The sequence below is a fragment of the Mus musculus genome, chromosome 14 (genome assembly GCF_000001635.26).
Source record: "Mus musculus strain C57BL/6J chromosome 14, GRCm38.p6 C57BL/6J".
In the NCBI taxonomy this organism is placed as follows: domain Eukaryota; kingdom Metazoa; phylum Chordata; class Mammalia; order Rodentia; family Muridae; genus Mus; species Mus musculus.
In genome coordinates this window covers 51,824,239-51,842,518 of record NC_000080.6, presented here as the reverse complement: position 1 = coordinate 51,842,518, position 18,280 = coordinate 51,824,239, and the positions used below count along the sequence as shown (strand labels likewise).

Below are 18,280 nucleotides of genomic sequence, written 5' to 3'. Positions count from 1 at the left end.
GACTACATATGCTGGCAAGGATCCAGGGAAAGCCCAAGGCTTGTTTCCTACTGACAGGAGTATAAGCTGGCGTGGCCACATGTAAATCAGTGTGGCAGTTTCTCCACAATCTACCATCTGATCCAGCAATACTACTGTTGAGCCCATGCCCATTCATCCATAGATGACTAGAGGGTGAATATGGGACACCTTTGCACAAAGGAGTTCCATTCATTTGGAAAGCAGTGAAGTTTTCAAGAAATGGTTGGAACTGGACAGAATCTTATGTGAAGTACTCCAGGCTCAGTGAGACAAGGGTCATACGCTTTCTGACATGTAGACATTAGCTTCAAATGTTAAGTGTGAGGACTTGTGTTAGTGTATGTGAGTAGAGAACAAGAGACAGAAAATGGCCACCAGAAAAGAGGCTTTGAGGGAGAGAGTGCTAGAAAGGACTCTGTCCCAGGAGAGTGCTGTTGTCAATAGGAAACCTCTCTAGAGCATGGGGTGTCTGTGGTGCTGACTAGAAACCAATAGAAGTCTTAGATGACAGAGCCCAGTCACAGTGTTCTGATTGCACATAGGCCTCCATGTTTGGCTGAGTCACCCTGCTCCCAGGCAGAAAAGCTGTGGCTATGGCTGGAGCATGTGACTGGAGAGATTGGAAATAACAGTGAGAAAGTGACCACAGAATACAGAATGGGAAAATGCCATGGCCCACAGGGTTGGTGTTGGTGTTTGCTTGGCTTGTATTTTGCTTTTGCTTTTGGAGACAGGGTCTCAGGGATTCAGAAGTAGCCTCAAATTCACAGTGTAAGGCAGGCTGGCCTCACACTTCCCATCCTCTAGTCTCTACCTCAAGATACTAGGATTGTGGGATGCTCTGTCTATGCAGTGCTAGGCACTGGACCCAGGATTCTGTACATGGTAGGCAAGCACTGCCAACTGAGCTACACCCCCAGCCCCCGCATGCCTGTTGTAACTCTGGACCAACATCCCTGCTCTACTCTATTGCATGGATCCAAGTCTTATTAGGCTTGTAGAGTGAGCTCCTGATTGGAACCCACAGTTCCAGTCCTGCCTCCCAACAGTCACATTCTACACAATAGAGTGTGGATCTTAGGTTCTATCTGCCTCTGATTAACGCACTTCCTTTGAACACTGCTGGGAAATCCTTCTTAACCTCCCTAAGCAGGAGTCTGAACTTCATGGATTCCTGTCAGTTACACAGTTGCATGCCAAGGAGACGCTGTCTACACAAAACACACATGGGTTCCTTTTTGTGCTACTAGTTTTTCTGGCCCCTGTACACTCTGCAAGAAGCTTCATTTCTGAGTTTCCTGCTGTTTAAGTTCTACTGGTAATCAGATAATTTAGCACACATTAAAAGCTGTGTTCCCCCTTTGTTAATTTTGCTATATTTGATGGTAAATCTAAGCATGAATGTCTTAGTCAGGGTTTCTATTCCTGCACAAACATCATGACCAAGAAGCAAGTTGGGGAGGAAAGGGTTTATTCGGCTTACACTTCCATATTGCTGTTACTCACCAAAGGATGTCAGGACTGGAACTCAAGCAGGTCAGAAAGCAGAATCTGATGCAGAGGCCATGGAGGGATGTTCTTTACTGGCTTGCTTTCTTATAGAACCCAAGACTACCAGCCCAGAGATGGTCCCACCCACAACAGGCCTTTCCCCCTTGATCACTAATTGAGAAAATGCCTTACAGCTGGATCTCATGAAGGCATTTCCTCAACTGAAGCTCCTTTCCCTGTGATAACTCCAGCTGTGTCCAGTTGACACAAAACTAGCCAGTACAGTGACCTATCTGGAGAGTTAAAGTACATTTAAGATCCATCCCAGACTTGAAGATTCATGAGCATACGTACATTTGTTTCTCAGCAGGTCTTAGCCAACAAAAATTGAAAGTAAAAATAAATTTTTTTTGTGAGTTCAAAACCAGCCTAGTCTACCTAACAAGTTCCAGGACAGCCAGAGGTACCTAGTGAGACGCTCAGGCTGTACCCAGTTTCACCTGAGTCAGTGGATTATGCTAACCCATAAAGTTCTCCAAACTTAGCATTCATGTATAAAGTGCAGATTCCACACACCAACTCGAGGAGCAGACTCTGCATCTGCTGTCCAGAGGAGTGGCTTCCCTGCAGCCCTGACTGTGGTCCACTGAGAGCAGGAAGTACCACCAATGCCCAGTGGGGAGGAGAGGCCAAGTCTTGCATCTGGGATCCCAGAAAGGAAGAGCAAAATGGAAGCTGGGGATCCAGACTGAAAGTCAGAGGTGTGGACCTGAGGATGTCACCCCGCTGATCCATTCTGCATCTGACACTGCAGGAAGGCTCTAGGCCACATCTGGTGATGCCGGGCTCACCCATGTCCTTAAAGGGATGGCACCTCCCTGTCTGAAACTGTTTCCTGACTACAAGTCTGTCCTCAGGAGTCAGGGCAGGACCTCTCATTATTCATCTCTTTCATGTGTTAATTCCAGCTCCACTATCCTGATATGTGTCCTTGCTGGTTTGTGTTGAATGATCTCACAATTGACCTCTAAGGACAGCTATGCAGGGAGAGGGCAAGGGATAGCCTCACTGAGAGATCCCAGCTCCCTGACTTCCTCTGCCAGCCACTTCTTTCCCACAGAGAAACTTCAGGGAAGATGTTCTGTAGGAACTTCCTGGAAAAATACCCATCTCTTCTCAGATTCATTTGTTTCCAGGTACTAGTTGGGTGCCTCAATTGGTATGAGTTCCTACCTACACACACACACACACACACACACACACACACACACACACACACACACACACACACACACACTTCTCTGTTTGTGTCTCTCCTCCTTCCTCTCTCCCCAGTGCTGTCAGACACAGAGATACTAGGGATCTAGATTTGTACGTAAAGGTGTTTATTGATTAGAAAATGTCTGTTCAGCAAGAATATAGGGACTAAGGATCAGGTTTCACGAGGACAGGGACATGCAGCGCAGACAGAGGAATTGGTTGTTCACTACTGTGATCATGGCAGTAGCAGATGAGCGAAGGTACAAAGTGCTGGCACTGGAGCTAAAATGTCCCATGCAAGTGAACCGGAACCACTGGATAGATGGGACTGTCCCATGGAGTTCTGGGCTTACAGGCAACTGTGTAGTACTCCACTGATCCTTTCATTTGGTATCTGCATTGGGTATAAGTTCTTCCTGGAGTTGTGAGGTTACAGACAATTATAGGTACCTGAGATGAACTGTTATGACAGTTTGCACTTTTATGCTCTTTGCAGAAGCCACTTGGATGGCCACACACACCAACATTGGCAAAACTTGTGTGAAGAAACGTATCTATATCCTTACATCTTGGTCTATACCTGTTAACAACCAGCATTGGATCGTCACATCGGGGGTAGGTGCTATTATGGATAGGCTCGGTGTAAAACTTCTGGGAAGGGGCTGGTCTCGGATTGGATTCTAATTTTCTATCCTTCTGCCTCAGGCTGGAAGTTGTAGGGTTCCAGGATGGCACTTCCAGACCCAGCTTATCAGCCAGGTTGTAAGCAGCCTGTGCTGCTGTGTGTGGATGCTCAGCTTTAGGAAGTAAGACTCAGCAGGAAGAAGCTAGGGTGCCATGGGCTTGTCCTTGATGTTGTGGGACACAGTGCCTTTTCCTGTCCTCCTTTCTTCTACCATGACCTTGAGCAACTTTGCTCTAGCACATGCCTCCCATCGTGGGTTTGAGGTGGAGATCTCCTGCAGAGTGTGCAGTCTCAGAAAGAGAAGAAGAGGCTGAAGCTGGGCACCTGCAGGAGGCTAAGAAAGGTTGGGCTATGAGCTAGCCCAGAGTGAGGTCTGTAAGAGCTTCTTGTGGTCAGCAGAGGGCAGGAGCGGGCTATGCATTCCTGTGCTGGTGTGGGACCTGGGAAAGGAGGACCTGGCATAGAGATGGCCTCATTTTCTTCTGTAACACAGAAAACACAGGTGTGGATGTTCTTCCCACTGGAATCTTCTCAACTAGAGTCTCTTTACTAGACTAAGAATGTTGTAACTCTCAATGGACTGCTCAACCTTCCTAGCGTGTTAATAGGGAAACTGGTATGAGATGGGGGTCCTGCTTTACTCTGAAATGAGATATCATCCCAGTGGGGTTGTCCTTCCATGTTCAGCAGCCTTCCCCTTTGATGACACTATTCTGGGATACGGCTGCTTAGAACACACTAGAGATGAAAGCAGTTAGGATAAGCCCTGGGGACAGTCATTTAGAGGCTGCATATTGGTTTCTAGGACACCTCTAGCTCTTGTATCCTTCCCAAACCTACAAGGCTTTTATATATCAGTCTTATCCATAAGAACACCTTTTTTAGTATCATAGTGTTTTCAGGGACTCCAGGGCTCAACAGCTCTGGTCCTGCTTAGTGTATGGCATTTATCCAGCACGAGGCTGTAGGTCCCATCAATTCTCCAGCTTCTCACTGATTTGCCTTCAGCCAGATCACTCTCTTTGTAGTCTTTGTAGTAGTCTTGGCATTGCCTCCTCAGTGCTGGGTTACTGAATAAACTACCTCTCATCTCCTCAGGGGCTGAGGACTGTTTTTGTTTTGCTTTATTTCTTTGTTTGATTTCTGAGAGACAGGTCTCACTATTTAGCTCTGGGTGGCTTGATATTTGCTGTGTAGATCAGGCTGGCCTCAGATTCACACAGAGCTACTGGACTCTGCCTCTCAAGTGCTGGGGTAAAAACTTGTGCCATCGTGTCTGATGTCAGTGAAGAAAGCATCTACTTCAGATTCTGTTGGATGTGGCATCCAGGAAATTTAGATCCACACTGTCTAAACTTTCTGATTTTTCAGAAGGCAGAAATAAAGATTACTTTTAGGTTGAAAACTGTAAATATTTATTTGTTTTTTTTTAATATATGTAAGTACACTGTCACTTTCTTCAGACAGACAAAAGTGGGCATCAGATTCCATCATAGGTAGTTTTGAGCCACCATGTGGTTGCTGGGAATCAAACTCAGGAACCTGTGAGAATGGTCAGTGCTCTTAGCCAATGAGCCATCTCTCCTGAAAACATTATATCTTTATATTGCAGTTAATTTCAAAGCATAAAAGGCACAGTGTACTCGAGCCCCGGGCTACCTTGCCAGCAGAGTCTCGCCCAACACCTGCAAGGGCCCACACAGGACTCCCCACGGGATCCTAAGACCTCTGGTGAGTGGAACACAGCGCCTACCCCAATCCAATCACGCGGAACCTGAGACTGCGGTACATAGGGAAGCAGGCTACCCGGGCCTGATCTGGGGCACTAGCCCCTTCTGCTCCACTCGAGCCCCGGGCTACCTTGCCAGCAGAGTCTCGCCCAACACCTGCAAGGGCCCACACAGGACTCCCCACGGGATCCTAAGACCTCTGGTGAGTGGAACACAGCGCCTGCCCCAATCCAATCGCGCGGAACCTGAGACTGCAGTACATAGGGAAGCAGGCTACCCGGGCTTGATCTGGGGCACAAGCCCCTTCCGCTCCACTCGAGCCCCGGGCTACCTTGCCAGCGGAGTCGCCTGACACCCGCAAGGGCCCACACAGGATTCCACATGGGATCCTAAGACCTCTAGTGAGTGGAACACAACTTCTGCCAGGAGTCTGGTTCGAACACCAGATATCTGGGTACCTGCCCTGCAAGAAGAGAGCTTGCCTGCAGAGAATACTCTGCCCACTGAAACTAAGGAGAGTGCTACCCTCCAGGTCTGCTTATAGAGGCTAACAGAGTCACCTGAAGAACAAGCTCTTAACAGTGACAACTAAAACAGCTAGCTTCAGAGATTACCAGATGGCGAAAGGCAAACGTAAGAATCCTACTAACAGAAATCAAGACCACTCACCATCATCAGAACCCAGCACTCCCACCCCACCTAGTCCTGGGCACCCCAACACAACCGAAAATCTAGACACAGATTTAAAAACATTTCTCATGATGATGATAGAGGACATCAAGAAGGACTTTCATAAGTCACTTAAAGAATTACAGGAGAGCACTGCTAAAGAGTTACAGGCCCTTAAAGAAAAGCAGGAAAACACAGCCAAACAGGTAGAAATCATTAAAGAAAAACAGGAAAACACATCCAAACAGGTGATGGAAATGAACAAAACCATACTAGAACTAAAAGGGGAAGTAGACACAATAAAGAAAACCCAAAGCGAGGCAACACTGGAGATAGAAACCCTAGGAAAGAGATCTGGAACTATAGATGCGAGCATCAGCAACAGAATACAAGAAATGGAAGAGAGAATCTCAGGTGCAGAAGATTCCATAGAGAACATCGACACAACAGTCAAAGAAAATACAAAATGCAAAAGGATCCTAACTCAAAACATCCAGGTAATCCAGGACACAATGAGAAGACCAAACCTACGGATAATAGGAATTGATGAGAATGAAGACTTTCAACTTAAAGGGCCAGCTAATATCTTCAACAAAATAATTGAAGAAAACTTCCCAAACATAAAGAAAGAGATGCCCATGATCATACAAGAAGCCTACAGAACTCCAAATAGACTGGACCAGAAAAGAAATTCCTCCCGACACATAATAATCAGAACAACAAATGCACTAAATAAAGATAGAATATTAAAAGCAGTAAGGGAGAAAGGTCAAGTAACATATAAAGGAAGGCCTATCAGAATTACACCAGACTTTTCACCAGAGACTATGAAAGCCAGAAGAGCCTGGACAGATGTTATACAGACACTGAGAGAACACAAATGCCAGCCCAGGCTACTATACCCGGCCAAACTCTCAATTACCATAGATGGAGAAACCAAGGTATTCCACGACAAAAACAAATTCACACAATATCTTTCCACGAATCCAGCCCTTCAAAGGATAATAACAGAAAAGAAGCAATACAAGGACGGAAATCACGCCCTAGAAAGACCAAGAAAGTAATCATTCAACAAACCAAAAAGAAGACAGCCACAAGAACAGAATGCCAACTCTAACAACAAAAATAAAAGGAAGCAACAATTACTTTTCCTTAATATCTCTTAATATCAATGGACTCAATTTCCCAATAAAAAGACATAGACTAACAGACTGGCTACACAAACAGGACCCAACATTCTGCTGCTTACAGGAAACACATCTCAGGGAAAAAGACAGACACTACCTCAGAGTGAAAGGCTGGAAAACAATTTTCCAAGCAAATGGACTGAAGAAACAAGCTGGAGTAGCCATTTTAATATCGGATAAAATCGACTTCCAACCCAAAGTTATCAACAAAGACAAGGAGGGACACTTCATACTCATCAAAGGTAAAATCCTCCAAGAGGAACTCTTAATTCTGAATATCTACGCACCAAATGCAAGGGCAGCCACATTCATTAGAGACACTTTAGTAAAGCTCAAAGCATACATTGCACCTCACACAATAATAGTGAGAGACTTCAACACACCACTTTCTTCAATGGACAGATCGTGGAAACAGAAACTAAACAGGGACACAGTGAAACTAACAGAAGTTATGAAACAAATGGACCTGACAGATATCTACAGAACATTTTATCCTAAAACAAAAGGATATACCTTCTTCTCAGCACCTCACGGGACCTTCTCCAAAATTGACCATATAATTGGTCACAAAACAGGCCTCAATAGATACAAAAATATTGAAATTGTCCCATGTATCCTATCAGACCACCATGGCCTAAGACTGATCTTCAATAACAACATAAATAATGGAAAGCCAACATTCACGTGGAAACTGAATAACACTCTTCTCAATGATACCTTGGTCAAGGAAGGAATAAAGAAAGAAATTAAAGACTTTTTAGAGTTTAATGAAAATGAAGCCACAACGTACCCAAACCTATGGGACACAATGAAAGCATTTCTAAGAGGGAAACTCATAGCTCTGAGTGCCTCCAAGAAGAAACGGGAGAAAGCACATACTAGCAGCTTGACAACACATCTAAAAGCCCTAGAAAAAAAGGAAGCAAATTCACCCAAGAGGAGTAGACGGCAGGAAATAATCAAACTCAGGGGTGAAATCAACCAAGTGGAAACAAGAAGAACTATTCAAAGAATTAACCAAACGAGGAGTTGGTTCTTTGAGAAAATCAACAAGATAGATAAACCCTTAGCTAGACTCACCAAAGGGCACAGGGACAAAATCCTAATTAACAAAATCAGAAATGAAAAGGGAGACATAACAACAGATCCTGAAGAAATCCAAAACACCATCAGATCCTTCTACAAAAGGCTATACTCAACAAAACTGGAAAACCTGGACGAAATGGACAAATTTCTGGACAGATACCAGGTACCAAAGTTGAATCAGGATCAAGTTGACCATCTAAACAGTCCCATATCACCTAAAGAAATAGAAGCAGTTATTAATAGTCTCCCAACCAAAAAAAAGCCCAGGACCAGATGGGTTTAGTGCAGAGTTCTATCAGACCTTCAAAGAAGATCTAATTCCAGTTCTACACAAACTATTTCACAAAATAGAAGTAGAAGGTACTCTACCCAACTCTTTTTATGAAGCCACTATTACTCTGATACCTAAACCACAGAAAGACCCAACAAAGATAGAGAACTTCAGACCAATTTCTCTTATGAATATCGATGCAAAAATCCTCAATAAAATTCTCGCTAACCGAATCCAAGAACACATTAAAGCAATCATCCATCCTGACCAAGTAGGTTTTATTCCAGGGATGCAGGGATGGTTTAATATACGAAAATCCATCAATGTAATCCATTATATAAACAAACTCAAAGACAAAAACCACATGATCATCTCGTTAGATGCAGAAAAAGCATTTGACAAGATCCAACACCCATTCATGATAAAAGTTTTGGAAAGATCAGGAATTCAAGGCCCATACCTAAACATGATAAAAGCAATATACAGCAAACCAGTAGCCAACATCAAAGTAAATGGAGAGAAGCTGGAAGCAATCCCACTAAAATCAGGGACTAGACAAGGCTGCCCACTTTCTCCCTACCTTTTCAACATAGTACTTGAAGTATTAGCCAGAGCAATTCGACAACAAAAGGAGATCAAGGGGTTACAAATTGGAAAAGAGGAAGTCAAAATATCACTTTTTGCAGATGATATGATAGTATATATAAGTGACCCTAAAAATTCTACCAGAGAACTCCTAAACCTGATAAACAGCTTCGGTGAAGTAGTTGGATATAAAATAAACTCAAACAAGTCAATGGCCTTTCTCTATACAAAGAATAAACAGGCTGAGAAAGAAATTAGGGAAACAACACCCTTCTCAATAGTCACAAATAATATAAAATATCTCGGCGTGACTCTAACTAAGGAAGTGAAAGATCTGTATAATAAAAACTTCAAATCTCTGAAGAAAGAAATTAAAGAAGATCTCAGAAGATGGAAAGATCTCCCATGCTCATGGATCGTCAGGATCAACATTGTAAAAATGGCTATCTTGCCAAAAGCAATCTACAGATTCAATGCAATCCCCATCAAAATTCCAACTCAATTCTTCAACGAATTGGAAGGAGCAATTTGCAAATTCGTCTGGAATAACAAAAAACCTAGGATAGCAAAAAGTCTTCTCAAGGATAAAAGAACTTCTGGCGGAATCACCATGCCAGACCTAAAGCTTTACTACAGAGCAATTGTGATAAAAACTGCATGATACTGGTATAGAGACAGACAAGTAGACCAATGGAATAGAATTGAAGACCCAGAAATGAACCCACACACCTATGGTCATTTGATCTTCGACAAGGGAGCTAAAACCATCCAGTGGAAGAAAGACAGCATTTTCAACAATTGGTGCTGGCACAACTGGTTGTTATCATGTAGAAGAATGCGAATTGATCCATACTTATCGCCTTGTACTAAGGTCAAATCTAAGTGGATCAAGGAACTTCACATAAAACCAGAGACAATGAAAGTTATAGAGGAGAAAGTGGGGAAAAGCCTTGAAGATATGGGCACAGGGGAAAAATTCCTGAACAGAACAGCAATGGCTTGTGCTGTAAGATCGAGAATTGACAAATGGGACCTCATGAAACTCCAAAGTTTCTGCAAGGCAAAAGACACAATAAGACAAAAAGACCACCAACAGATTGGGAAAGGATCTTTACCTATCCCAAATCGGATAGGGGACTAATATCCAACATATATAAAGAACTCAAGAAGGTGGACTTCAGAAAATCAAATAACCCCATTAAAAAATGGGGCTCAGACCTGAACAAAGAATTCTCACCTGAGGAATACCGAATGGCAGAGAAGCACCTGAAAAAATGTTCAACATCCTTAATCATCAGGGAAATGCAAATCAAAACAACCCTGAGATTCCACCTCACACCAGTCAGAATGGCTAAGATCAAAAATTCAGGTGACAGCAGATGCTGGCGTGGATGTGGAGAAAGAGGAACACTCCTCCATTGTTGGTGGGATTGCAGGCTTGTACAACCACTCTGGAAATCAGTCTGGCAGTTCTTCAGAAAATTGGACATAGTACTACCGGAGGATCCAGCAATACCTCTCCTGGGCATATATCCAGAAGATGCCCCAAGTGGTAAGAAGGACACATGCTCCACTATGTTCATAGCAGCCTTATTTATAATAGCCAGAAGCTGGAAAGAACCCAGATGCCCCTCAACAGAGGAATGGATACAGAAAATGTGGTACATCTACACAATGGAGTACTACTCAGCTATTAAAAAGAATGAATTTATGAAATTCCTAGCCAAATGGATGGACCTGGAGGGCATCATCCTGAGTGAGGTAACACATTCACAAAGAAACTCACACAATATGTACTCACTGATAAGTGGATATTAGCCCCAAACCTAGGATACCCAAGATATAAGATACAATTTCCTAAACACATGAAACTCAAGAAGAATGAAGACTGAAGTGTGGACACTATGCCCCTCCTTAGAATTGGGAACAAAACACCCATGGAAGGAGTTACAGAGACAAAGTTTGGAGCTGAGATGAAAGGATGGACCATGTAGAGACTGCCATATCCAGGGATCCACCCCATAATCAGCATCCAAATGCTGACACCATTGCATACACTAGCAAGATTTTATTGAAAGGACCCAGATGTAGCTGTCTCTTGTGAGAGTATGCCGGGGCCTAGCAAACACAGAAGTGGATGCTCACAGTCAGCTAATGGATGGATCATAGTGCTCCAATGGAGGAGCTAGAGAAAGTAGCCAAGGAGCTAAAGGGATCTGCAACCCTATAGGTGGAATAACATTATGAACTAACCAGTACCCCGGAGCTCTTGACTCTAGCTGCATATGTATCAAAAGATGGCCTAGTCGGCCATCACTGGAAAGAGAGGCCCATTGGACTTGCAAACTTTATATGCCCCAGTACAGGGGAACACCAGGGCCAAAAAGGGGGAGTGGGTGGGCAGGGGAGTGGGGGTGGGTGGATATGGGGGACTTTTGGTATAGCATTGGAAATGTAAATGAGCTAAATACCTAATAAAAAATGGAAAAAAAAAGGCACAGTGTAGTTCAGCCAGAACACAGGTATGGGCATCACGTCTCTGCTCTTATTTTGTGACTTTATCCTTTGCTTTGTAGTTCATGGCCACATTGTCCCCCTTTACTGTGACTGTGAACTTGCAGGAAGAACAGTATAGAGCTAGGCACACACACACGTCAGCTAGTGGAAATTAGGTAAGCTTATCACTACATTACTATGGACAACACATTTGAAGAAGCTGTCTGTTCCGGAAAACAGGACCTGATAGCCAGCTTTTTGTGTTAAATGAAAAGCAGCTAGTTCACTCAGGGTGCAGGAGGGACAAACAGGCTTAGCATACCAGCACTGGTTGCCTGTTCAGGCCTTTCCCATTCATCGTCCATTTTCTCTCTCCTGTCAGCTCTTCTCCTTGGAGTTGTGGTTCTTTTAGATTTCTTGTTTACTCAGTATGTCATTCAGGTCACCCTGAATCTTCTGACTTTTTCCTCCAAAGTGTTGGAATTATGGCAGGAGCAGTTGACTCAAATGGACTTTGCATTGGTGTACTTGAGCTCTCTTGCTGATTTGCAGTGGTATGGAGTGGTAAGTGATGGTGAGATGGCTCAGCTTGGAAAGCACTGAGAAGAGGGGTGGGGTAAGGAAAGAGATCTCAGTGGAGTAAGGGCAGCCTATGCCTGAAGCATTATATACTTGCACGAGCAGTCCTTAAATAATTTACTGTAATCATGAGTGTTCATGTGATAATAACAAAACCATACAACATGGGTTCTAGTTTAAAGCTCATTATAAAATCATCCCCTCTTTTGCCTTGAAACTCCCTCCTCCTTCAAAAAAAAATCCATTGTCATTCTGATGTCCCCAGAACATCTCATATAAAAGGCACTAAGCAATGAGGGTGTTGTTATGGGTTAACAAGCCGCTTATCAGAACTCAGATGGTGAAAGCAGAATCTGTTACTTCGCCACCCCTCTATCTCTTCTGCCTTGGTCTGTGGTTTTCAGGCAGAAGTCCCACAGGCATTGGTAAGGTGCTGGTTTTGTGGCAATCTTTCTGGAATCAGCCCGCTGACAACAATGAGACCAGAAGAGAGGTGGTGTCACCTATGGACTCAAGCCAGGATAACTCCAATTATCAGTGAGTGCACATCATAACTTGCAATATATAACTTGTATAAAACACTATAGTTTCAATTTTTAAGAAGATGAATTTGAACAGATACCGTAAACATAAACAAAAATTTCTTGTGAGCCTTGGCAAATGTTTTTGAGACAAGAATTACCCGTGTAGCTGTAGATGTCCTGAAAATCACCAGGCTGGCCTCGAACTCAGAGATTTTCCTGTGCCTGCCTCCCAAATGCTGGTATTAAAAGCATGTACCATGATAGGTCAATAGTCACTGTGGGGTAAGAAATGGGTTCCAGAGTCAAGCCCAGGACTCAGGCCACTGGGTGAGGTGGATTAGAGGAGTTTTACTGTGCACACCTCATGGTACTGCTGTGCAGGCACCAGACTGTGGGAAGCCGAAGGACCCTACTCTGGGGGTGGGCAAGGAGCAGTCTGAGGTTCCGCTGAACCTGCTAGAGTTGGACTCAGACTCTCTGGCACCTCAGACACTGCTGGGTACCGTGGAAGATCCAGTTCTGGGGTCCCTGGGATGCACAGAGGCCTGGGACATCAGGTTCTCAGTCCTGGACACTGCAGATGCAGCTGGATATGGGAGAAGAGCTGAGAACAGAATGGGTACAGGAGGGACCCTTGGGTGGACCCTGGCCGGAGGCCGAAGGGAAAGGGCCTGGAGGAGGGTTCTCTGGCTATATCTCCATAGGGCAGGGGAGAGTATCTGGCTAGCTCAGGTGGATTGCTCGGGATTGGTGGTGGTGGAAGTGGCTGGGAACACAGAGAGGTCTCCTGGCAGGAGGTTATGCACAAGCAGTTCTTTAGCAGAAGATTCCACCCAACTACCTACTCCCGCCTCACCACCATTGTATTCCTCTACACTGGGGCATCAAGCTTCTACAGTATCAAGGGCCTCCCCTCCCACTGATGCCAGATGAGGCCACTTTAGCTATTTCAATTCTTCTCCTAACTCCTCCATTGGGGTCAATCAGTCCAATGATTGATGGTGAGCATCTCCATCTCTATTGGTTAGGATCTGGCAGAGCATCTCAGGAGACAGCTGTATCACTCTCCTGTCAGCAAGCAGTCCTTGGCACCTGAAATAGTGTTTGGGTTTGGTGTCTGCAGGTTGGATGGATGCCCAAGTTGGGTAGTCTCTGTATGGCCTTTCCTTCAGTCTCTGCTCCATTCTTTGTCTCTGTATTTCCTTTAGACAGGGGCAATTCTGGATTACAATTTTAGAGATAGGTGGGTAGCCCTTCCCCTCAACTGGGGGACCATCCCTAACCGCTGGTCATTGTCTCAACAGGTTCTCCTTCCCCTTTGTGTGGTATTTCAGCTAATGTCATTCCTGTAGGTGTACTGGAAGGCTCTTGTTTTCCTGTTTTTTTTTTTTTTTTGTGGTTAGTAAGTTTAATTCAACCATTATACCCAGTTCTGCCTCATAAAAAATAGCAAAATGTTCCTATCAAAATTGTATTATCGCTGGGCGGTGGTGCTAGGATTTATGCCTTTAATCCTAGCACTTGGGAGGCAGAGGCAGGTGGATTTCTGAATTCGAGGCCAGCCTGGACTGCAGAGTGGATTCCAGGACATCCAGGGCTACAGTGTCTCAAAAAACAAAAACAAAAACAAAAACAAAAAAAAGTATTATGATGTAAGGACAGGTTTCTTGCTCTGACACAGCGATAGAAAAATATTGGCACCAAATACACTTAAAAAAAGTTTTAATGCTTAATGTAGGTGACAATTGTATATCACTGGATTTATCTGGGCACTAATATACAGATTCACACTCCGAGCCCAGCTGCAGCAGTAGATAGAAGGATGGGAGATGAATAAGGCAGCCACTGCTGTGGACCACTGTCGCAGGTCCCCATATCCTCCCAGCCATCCAGGCCAGCAGGTGGCGCTTGAAGCTTTTCTCTCACAGGGCTAAGAGCAGAATCAGCATAGTGATGTTAGATTCCTCGAGACAATTCGATTTGGAACTCACAAATCATTTTCTACTTAAGAGAGCAGTTATAAAAGGATTATCTCTATCATTGTATTATTTCCTTATAACCTAAAAAAGTTAGTGTCTGGGCTAAATAAAGTCAACATCATTTATGACATTTTCTTAAATGGAAAAAAATGCTCTAAATTCCAAAATAGAGCGCATGATGACTGAACCACAAGCCATTTGAGTTGTTAGAGAATTACATACATGTAAGACCTGTTACTTGGCTTCAGGATACAGGGCAGCTGAAGAGGAAAACTCTGGTTGATAAAGCCACGGTCAGACCGGGTAGGACGCAGAGCCTGGCAGGTGGCTCCTGCAGGCACTTGTAGGTCGGTGTGTCACTCTGTAGGCACTAGAAGCAAAAGTAGCACCGCTCAGAAGCCCCTTCCACAGATGCACAGCAGAGGGGAAAGAAGGAACCCCCCAAGGGCTGAACAGGGACATCTGCCTGGCAGGAAGTGACATGACTCTACCTCTGCTGTCAAATGACTGCTCTGACCTTCTGCCAAAACACTTAGTATCCTGGCTTAAGGAGCACTGTTTATGAGCAAGGTCAAGAAGTCTAAAGCTTTCTAAAGGCAGCTCTTGTGCTTTGGTGTAGAGAGTAGCACTTTTCTAAGCGTTGAAGCAATGCACAGGCATTTATAAGGAGCTGACACTAAAAACACCTTTCCATACATTGGTAAAGCAGCCAACGAACCCAACATCCTTCAGCAAGCTTTCCTCCCAATTATAGGAGCAAAGCAAGACAGGAGAACAGGAATCCACCCAATACCTGGACATATATGGCCCTGCGGAGGCCAGAGACCTTCTGTACAGGAAGAACCATGAACAGGGAGAACCCCTCACAGGTGCAGAACTAAGGCCTATGCTTAAGGCTGATGAGACAAACAAAAGGAACAACCCATAAGCAAATCTGGCATGAAGGGAACTAAGCCAGCTGTAGAGGAAGACAGGCTGCTATCTCAGACCTGGCCATGATTTTAGGTGCAGTATGGGACAACTCAGAAGACTGGTGTATAAAAAAACCCTTCCACCCAGGATAGGACTGAGAATAACGGCTTGACTTCCTGTTGACTGCTACCAAAAAGAGCAGTCATGTTTCAATACTACAGAGTGACATAATGGGGGAAGGAGAGAAGACATTAGGGTTCTGAGGCATCTCAGAGGGGGAAGCATTTAGTGATAGGCATTTCCTGAAAGGCTTAGTTAGTGCAGACTCCACTTTAAGAGTTTCTGTTTGTGTGTGTCTCCTCCAGCCCACAGTGAGAGTAGTGTGGGTTTTTTTTTTCTAACCAAACCATACTTATATGCCCAACAGCCAGCAGCCTGCTAACACAAGGACAAGAAAGACCCTGGAATCCTTCTGTTAACGGCCCAGCTCTTCTGCCTTCCCCACAACTTTACAGATGTGTTTCATAGAGAGCAGTTAGAGAGGAGGGACCAGAGCATCCCAGTTTACCCCACAATGTATGTCTTGGCAGTCCTCTGTGCAGCTCTGCCCATGACAACAAGGCCTATGAGCAGTCAACCCCACACGCATGACAAACCCTCTCCCACCCCAGCTCATTTGAGTTAAAGGAAACACTAACATTCAATTCAATCTCTGCCTGATCTAGTTACAGGCAGAGCAGGAGCTTCTCAATAGAAGGAGAGGCTGGATTTGCCTCCTGGTGGGTTCAGGACTTTGTTGTGGGAGCGAGGTCGTGGCCCCAGTCTGGGCTCATGACTGTCAACTGTAGCTGTGGGCTCCGGTATCTTTGCATGCTCTACTTCTTTTGAGCTTCCTTTGTCGCCCTGCTCTCCTCTGGGTGTGGAGTCTGTTGCAGATTTCAGGTCAGACTTAGAGTCTTCACCTTCACACAGCAAAACATGATCCTTGGGCTTGTTTGGGTGTGCCAGAGGCACAGTGGCAGTGACTGGGGACCCAAATATGTCACTGGTCTTCCCACCGGGTGGATTCAAACGTTGACGAGTTTCCACAGGAGTTGATTCATCGAAGATCCCCCACTTTCTTTGCCTCCTGGAGGATTTGTCCTCTTGGGTATGTTTTTAGGTTCTTCAGTTGGTCCGAAAATATTAGATGCCATCCTATTAGACTTGCTTGAAGAAATACCTTCTTCTGGACTTCCAAAAAGATCGCTCGATTCTCCTCCCAGGGGCTTTTCATGGACCGGGAACCTGATTTGCCAGCTTGGTAGTCCGCGCCCTGGAACATGTAGGCCGCCGTCCCGCGTTTTCACCTGTTTTCCTGTTATCTGGGACTATCTGGTTGCTACCCCCAGTTCCCCAAGGCACTCAGTGCTGAGGATTTTCCTGATAACACTGCTTTCCTTGTGTCCCAAATGATGGAGTGTGGTGCTTCTTTGTTTTCATTGAATTACAGAAAGTCTTTCTTTCCTGAGCAAGTTATCATTGAGTAGATAGTTTTTCTGTTTCCATGAATATGTGGGCTTTGTGTTGTTCTTGTTGTTATTGAAGACCAGTCTTAGTTCCTGGTGATATGATGGGATATGTGTTTTTCTCTCAATCTTCTTGTATCTTTTAAGGCTTGTTTTGGGTCTGATTATATAGTCAGTTTTATAGAAGGTTTCATGGTGTGTTTATAAAAAGGTATCCTTTTTAAAATTGGGAGTGAAATGTTCTGTGGATATCTGCTAAATCCATTTGGTTCATAACTTCTCTTACTTACACTGCATCTCTATTTAATTTCTGTATCAGTGAATGTAGAGAGATGAAATATCCCATTATTGTGTGCAGTTCAATGTGTGTTTTGAGATTTAGAAAGGTATCTTCCAAATCAGGGTACCATTGCACTTGAGGCATAGGAGTTCAGAATTGAGTCTTCCTCTTGGTAGATGTTTCCTTTGATGAGTATGAAGTGTCCTTTCTCATCTTTTTTGATAACTTTTGGTTGAAAGTCTGCTTTCTTGGACATTAGAATGGATTGTCCAACTTGGTTCTTCTGACCATTTGCTTGCAAATCATTTTTTTTTTGCAGCAGTTTACTTTGAATGAATGTATTTGATTGCCACTGAGGTGTGTTTCTTCTCTGCAGCAAAATGCTGCATATTGTTTATGCTTCCAGTTTCTTAGACTATGCCTTTTTTTTAAATTGGGGAATTGAGTACATTGATGTTGAGAGCTATTGACAGATGATTGCTAGTTCCAGTTATTTTCCTTTTTCCTGGTGGTTTTGTGAGTGGGTTTTGGAGTTCTTGTGAGATGATTCATTTCTTGTGTTTTCTTGGGTATAATTTCATTCCTTCTGTTGGAATATTGCTTCTAGTATCTTCTGTAGTGCTGGATTAGTGGAAAGATATTGTTTAATTTTGGTTTTGTCACAGAATATCTTAGTTTCTCCACCTATGGTGATAAAGAGTTTTCTGGGTATAGTAGCCAGGGCTGGCATTTGTGTTCTCTTAGGGTCTGCATGACATTTGTCCGGGATCTTCTAGATTTTATCATCTCTGGTGATAAGTCTGATATAATTCTCATAGGTCTTCCTTTGTATGTTACTTGACTTTTTTCCCTTAGAGCTTGTAATATTTTCTTTCTTTATTCTGTACATTTATACTTTTGATTAATATGTGACAGGATAATTTTCTGTACTGGTCCAATCGATTTGGTTTGTCGTACATTTCTTGGAAATTTATGACCATCTCTGTCTTTAGGTTAAGGACTTTTAAAAATGATATT

General features: G+C 43.9%; 1 protein-coding gene and 2 pseudogenes across 1 annotated transcript in view; all 3 read right to left on the bottom strand.

Annotated features, from left to right (window-relative positions):
- On the bottom strand, window positions 3,055-3,531 carry Ear-ps5 (eosinophil-associated, ribonuclease A family, pseudogene 5; annotated as a pseudogene).
- Window positions 14,290-16,810, bottom strand: Gm6047 (predicted gene 6047; annotated as a pseudogene).
- Window positions 16,160-18,280, bottom strand: part of AY358078 (cDNA sequence AY358078) — a 26,314-nt gene continuing 24,193 nt past the window's right edge. Inside the window, exon 9 of the mRNA NM_194347.1 lies at window positions 16,160-16,604. Coding sequence (NP_919328.1) covers window positions 16,223-16,604 — 382 coding nt within the window. The 3' untranslated portion in view covers window positions 16,160-16,222. The remainder of the gene's footprint in view (window positions 16,605-18,280) is intronic.